General features: G+C 33.4%; 1 protein-coding gene across 1 annotated transcript in view; it reads left to right on the top strand.

The window, feature by feature from the left end:
* slc13a5b (solute carrier family 13 member 5b) overlaps positions 1-3,211 on the top strand; it is an 11,373-nt gene extending 8,162 nt beyond the window's left edge. Inside the window, exons 11-13 of the mRNA XM_046862837.1 lie at positions 296-457; positions 1,791-1,928; positions 2,237-3,211. Coding sequence (XP_046718793.1) covers positions 296-457; positions 1,791-1,928; positions 2,237-2,362 — 426 coding nt within the window. The 3' untranslated portion in view covers positions 2,363-3,211. The remainder of the gene's footprint in view (positions 1-295; positions 458-1,790; positions 1,929-2,236) is intronic.
* The last annotated feature ends 3,283 nt before the right edge of the window (positions 3,212-6,494 follow it).

Consider the following 6,494-nt stretch of genomic DNA (forward strand, 5'->3'; position numbering starts at 1 on the left):
AAGAGCTTTACAGTTTGTCTGTCTGAAAGAAACTTATGTAGATGAAAATCTGTTTGTTTTTCCTTTTGGAACAATTCAAGGCCAAATCTGTTTAGATACTTTCCTTGAGGAGACTTTTTTAAACAAAATGTAGATCAAATATATGTTTTATTTGTTCATAAATAGTTGGATTACAGGGTGGGCAAAAATTCGGTATAATTTGCTCTCGATCAAGATGCCTTGATCTTAATCTTAATCTTGATCTTAATCTGTAAATATATTTATCTTATTTTGAACTGTTATCTTGTTGCTCTAGGAATCAGGTTTGTCCAGATGGATTGGTAATCAGTTAACACCTCTGCATACTATTCCTCCTTGGGCCATTGCCATTGTCCTCTGTCTCCTGATATCCACTTTCACTGAGTGCACTAGCAATGTGGCCACTGCTACACTCTTCCTCCCTGTCCTGGCCTCTATGGTAAGAACAACATGAGGAAATAATGATGAATCAGAGTCCATGCTGCCGTTTTCTATAGTAGTAGTAGTAGTTGTAGTAGTTGTAGTTGTAGTAGTAGAACCAGTAGTAGTTGATTGAAGTGAGTGTATATTCTGTGTGGGAGATCCAGCACTGAGGAACTACCCTGGCCCAGATCCACAACACACAATTGTGCATTCATTTTCTTCTAGAATTATTTCAGTCCCTTTTAGAGGCCCCTCTACCAGACAGCCAAGTTCTCAAGCATCCCAATTCAGCTGCCTATCTGTGCGCACAGGCAACTGAATTGTACTTCTGCCCTTTCCAAAACACACTACTCTGCTGTTCTTTATTTAACTTGCAAAGCTCGGCAATGCGACTTGGCTGCAAATGGACCAGGCAGGAGTGACATTCAAGGCACATAAATGATTAGAGTAAAGGAGCAGTGAACAGATTTAGAGTTAATAAAGTACAAATGCATTTACATTTACTATTTCTGTATGTATACATATAGATTTTTTTTTTTACTTATTTTGCTCCACATATGCTTTTGTAAAAGTGTTTGTGGGCACTACAAGTGAATAGGATGTGTATTTAAAACAGTTGTTCAAGTCTATGTCAGTTGAATGTTAGGTCAATATTTGTATTGTCCTTTTTTTAAGCTTTATTTTTATGAAATAAGTTGCATTTGACTATGCAGTTGAGTGTATAGAAAATTAATATATAGAAAACATTTATAAACAACAGTACAACACAGTTTGTATAGAAAACTGACTTGCAACAATTTGGAATCAATCATGGAACAATTATTTCATAGATATATAAAATTATGCCATCATGCCAAGTAGAAGGAGCATCCAGGGACAAAATATTATTACTACTGTTTAATAGACATTATTCATCCACATAAAATGACTGACGTTCCTAAAATTGTTGTTGTTACCTATAGTGTTTTGCCTTAAATAAGTTTAAACATGTTTAAGCCCATCTTCATATCGGTAACAGTCATGCTCATTTTGCAAGCACATAAAGAAATCCTCGACCTCCTCCATTCTTTTCACCCAGAAAAGAGATCTAAGCCATGTCTTAAAAGCTTAAATTACCCTGCGTCAGCTGTTATGTTATGGTTTGCTCCCCAGTTGTGCAATAGTTCTGAGGAGCGGCTGCTTTCTTACAGACATGAGTCACTTTTGGATGTATCATCCTGAAGGATCCTAGCTTAATTACACACACTAAATAAGGGCTCACAGCACAGAAAACCACCATTTAAATTAGAGAATTATAGTATAAGTTTAACTGAATGTCATGTGTGCAATGTTTTCTTTCTGCATTTTAGTCGCACTCCATTGGAATAAACCCCTTGTATGTCATGGTACCCTGCACACTGAGCGCCTCTTTTGCCTTCATGTTACCTGTGGCAACGCCTCCAAATGCTATCGTATTCTCCTACGGCTACCTCAAAGTGTCAGACATGGTAAGACCTCTCTCTTGAATAAGAATCCTATGTACAAAAGCAAAAAATATTATAAAAGCTATAAGTATAAATTTGTCCAGTTTTAAGTTAGTTAAGCGGTTACAATTGTGCATTTGACCATCCACAAATCTACTGATACATTCTCAAATTCAGATACATAACTGAACAATCAAACCCCTAAATGAATATATGCTCTATTCACAACTTTGACCATTACACATTTATAATTTTTACACAATTAGCTTTGTTTTAGGAATTATTCTTTTTCTCATTTAATCATGTGATGGTTTTTATGCTATTTATTCAAGGCAAAGGCTGGCATAATGATGAACATCATTGGGATCTTCTGCATTACACTATCTATCAACACCTGGGGAAAATCAATGTTCCACTTAGACTCTTTCCCCACCTGGGCCAACAGCTCCGGCTTGTGACAGACATGACAGGCAGCAGACAGCAAATTTTCCCTAAATGCTGTTACACACTGTATTAAATAGCACAAGCATGAGATTTTTTCCTACACCATTCTTTTCTACAGCTCGTACTATTAGCTCAAATAACCGGATTCACTACTTAAAACAGTATATTTTAGATGTTATTGATGCTAGGGTTTGAAGAGTGTTCCTAAAAAATATAATGTATAATTAAGGAAGATATTAAATGTATATAAACATGTATAAAGGAAACAGTAATTAAAGCTCAATCTGTGTGTCATCAGGGAAGTGCAATCATAATAGTGTTTACAAAGTTGAGAGTTTTTCTAGACTAAGATTGACAACACCTCTTTCTGTGCTCATTTTGTAGAAATGCTTATGTCTGTGTCTTTTATTTAATATTATTAGTCATACATTATTTGGAAAAAAAAGATTGTGAAGGCCTGAAGTGCAGTCAGCGTTCCAAATCATCACCAAGCAGTTCAATAAGGTCAGAGTTCTATTGCAAGCCACTCAAGATCTTCCACTCCAACCCATGTTTGCCATGTCTAAATGAAGCTCACTTTGTGCACAAGGGCATTATGATGGTGGAAGTTTGAGTTTGGGTCCTAGTTCAAGTGATAGGTAAATTTACTGTTACTGCATCCAATGACAATACAATTGCTTGCCTCCAACTTTGTGGTCACAATACTTTTGTCCATATAGTGTATTTATTAATATACAAAAGTGGATTTTATAAGCTTCAGTAAAATTTAGTTTATAATATTTTTATTTGTATTTTGTACTTATTTTATACAAATTTGATCATTATTGTCAATATATATATATGTGTGTGTGTGTGTGTGTGTGTGTGTGTGTGTGTGTGTGTGCATAAATAAAATATATCATCATTGCCATTAACATATTTTCTAGCAGCCTAAGACATATGGACAACATGGATCATATACCAGCAGTGTGTGTGTGTCTGTTACGCAAAATACTGTATGCTATTTTTATGTATTGTATAAAATTGTATACTGTTTTATACCTGTACAAATAAAATCTATAGGGTATTTATTTTGTATATTAGACCCTACTAAGGCCTCAGCTTAGAAATGTGACCTGTGAGGACAGGGTCAAAAGTTAGTTTATGCCTTATTGAAAGTTTTTTTAAGGTTTTATACAATGCACATTTATTTATTAAACTTAATTAGTTTCATAGTTTCGGTGATTTTGGATTGGCACTTTAAAATAATAATGAAGCACAGGTATGTAAATAAAATGCAGCCTTCCATTTATGTTAGAGAACAATTGCAAGTAGAAATAAAGAGAACTTCAATAAAAATATATACAGTAATTGCATTTCTCATTTTGTCCCCTTTTATTTACTATTGCTATGTTTTATCAGTTTTCCCATGCTTTAATATATTTTAATCATGTGTACCAACTAAATCAAAACAATTCACTTTTTATTGTTAAAAAATGTTTCTTGCTGTTGTTACAGAGTTGGTTTAAGACAAATCATTACATTATCATAGACATAGAAATTCTGTGAATTCTATGAAAACTATAACATGAAAGCAGAATCCAGACTACATGGAGATGCCACTGCACACCCAACCACTTGTTAACTGCTTAATTGTCAAGCATTATGTAACTTTGTGGTGCAGAACTTCCAGAACGTTTTTACCCATTGCATTACTTCAAAGGGGTCCTGATGTAACAAAAATTTGAAGTTTGGTTAAGCTCGTGCTGTCATTATGGCACAGGACAAAAGTGACCAAAGCACAGCTATAGCCAAGAACCAATAATGTGGAAAGTACACTGTGAACTATAAATTCTGCTTACCCACTTTACCCACCTTATTTGATGTGGAGACAGTCACGCACGTTCATGCAATATGTACAGCCTTTAATATAGAGATGAGGTATGTAAGTACTTTTTACAAATAATATAGGTCACACAAATATTTTTACAAACAGGTTTAGATGGATTTTTTTTGTTTGTTTTAAAAAGGGTCAAGGCAGACGAATGATCATCAATGTAAGATGGGCAGAAATATCTTTAAACCTAAAGAAAGACAGCTACGACAAAAATGATAACGAGGCAAAATTGAGAAAACAGACATATTCTCTTCCTTAATTCTCTTAAAATAAAAGCTTAGTTGGATTCCTGTATTTTAAGATTGTTAGATGATTGTTAGATACAATCCAAAGGTGCAGACAGAATGCATACTGGTGACCATTTTCTAGAGATTTAGGGACTCTAGAGTTTCAACATAGAAACATGGAAAGTAGGAAATAAACAATATTATTTAAGAAGTTCAAGTTTAAAAGATGCATCACAAATATATCAAAGAATCTTAAAGTGTCATACGTTTGGATGCATTACCTCTCTGTACCCTCAAAGAAAACAAATGTTCCTATATGGAAAAAGTCATGGGCATACTATAGCCATGGCAAAAAAATAGACCAATCCCTAATGAAATTCAACCTATCTTCTAATATTTTGTCTGTGTGCAGTTTTCAATGTCCAATTGAAGCCTCTCCAGAATTATAATGTGAATTATAACACTTTTTGTCTGACACTGTATATTCAGGTACAGGTAGTCGTCAACTTACGACCACGATTGGTAGAGTAGGCTATATGTACAGTACTGTGAAATGATCCTGGAAGCTGGTACGCACTGTCGTAACACAATTTGGTCATAAGTAAAGTAGGCTATATGTACAGTACTGTAAAATTATGCCGGAAGCTGGTAAAAAAAAAAATGTGCGCCGCGGCTAGCGATTGTGGTCGTATGTTGGTCGTATGGTCGTAAGTTGCATAGGTCGTAAGTCGACGACTACCTGTATGTCTCAAGGTATGTGCAAAAAGAAATGCAGTGGTTTTAAAAGTCTTAGGTAAAATATGAAGTTCGATATACAATGTTACTGTGAACAAATATGGTAGATCTCTTATTCAACTTCATATTGATGTGTGAAAAGGGACAGATGGCTGCAGATGGAACACGACCTGACAAATCTCTCACTGCCAGAGAACATGGAATATCAGCAATATTTAGAACTGAGGTGTACCTTCTCACTAATAATGAAGGATATATATATATATATATATATATATATATATATATATATATATATATATATATATATATATATATATACATACACAGTATACACACAGTATACACACAGTACACACACACACACACACACACACACACACACACACACACACACACACATATATATATATATATATATATATATATATATATATATATATATATATATATATATATAATATCATGATATATCTATATATATAGATATATCATGATTAATCAATTGCAAATGAATCACAAATGTCCTATATGTACCATAAATTAAGACTTTTAATGTTATTAATACTCTAATCAACATGGGCATAAACAAATATGGATGCTTTATGCAAATGTATGTTTATTATTAATAAGACCATACTCAATTTCTTTTTATATATTTGTTGAATGTGTTGAATGTTTTAATTTTGCTTCTTATATTTATTAATATTTTTAATAAAAAATGGTCAAACAGAAATACATATACAGTATATATATATATATATATTCTATGTAGTTGTTCTACTTTTAGTTAATGTAACAATAGAGATTGAGGTTTTTTTTATGCATGACAATTACATTTTTGTTCTGTAACTAGGGAGGTTTCAGGTAATAGTGTACTTTGCTGATATCACAAGTCGAGGGGATTTTTTTTTGGCCTGATGATGGACACTTCTCTACAAACATATTGGCAAAATGCATTCCCTTACTCCCTTACTGACCTGAAAACAAATAGAAACAAATATAATGGCATTCAATCTAATGATTTATACGTAAATGTTTATGTGACCATGAATATTAGTTCTAGGAGGAATGTAGGAATATGATGGTTCAGAACATTTATGTGTGTGTTTAAGATATCCAATTATTAGTTGTTTTTTAGATTTTTTTTTTGTCATCTTAAGTAAACAAATCCAACCTCTGTTTGGCAGACATGTGCACCTCAGTAATTATATCTGATGACATCATGCACGTAGACATGGCAGAGACAGTTGAATAATAACAGCTCATACAAAAACCTGAATTTCACAACCATTATAATCTACTTCT

This window comes from Silurus meridionalis, chromosome 12, assembly GCF_014805685.1.
Source record: "Silurus meridionalis isolate SWU-2019-XX chromosome 12, ASM1480568v1, whole genome shotgun sequence".
NCBI classification, from domain to species: domain Eukaryota; kingdom Metazoa; phylum Chordata; class Actinopteri; order Siluriformes; family Siluridae; genus Silurus; species Silurus meridionalis.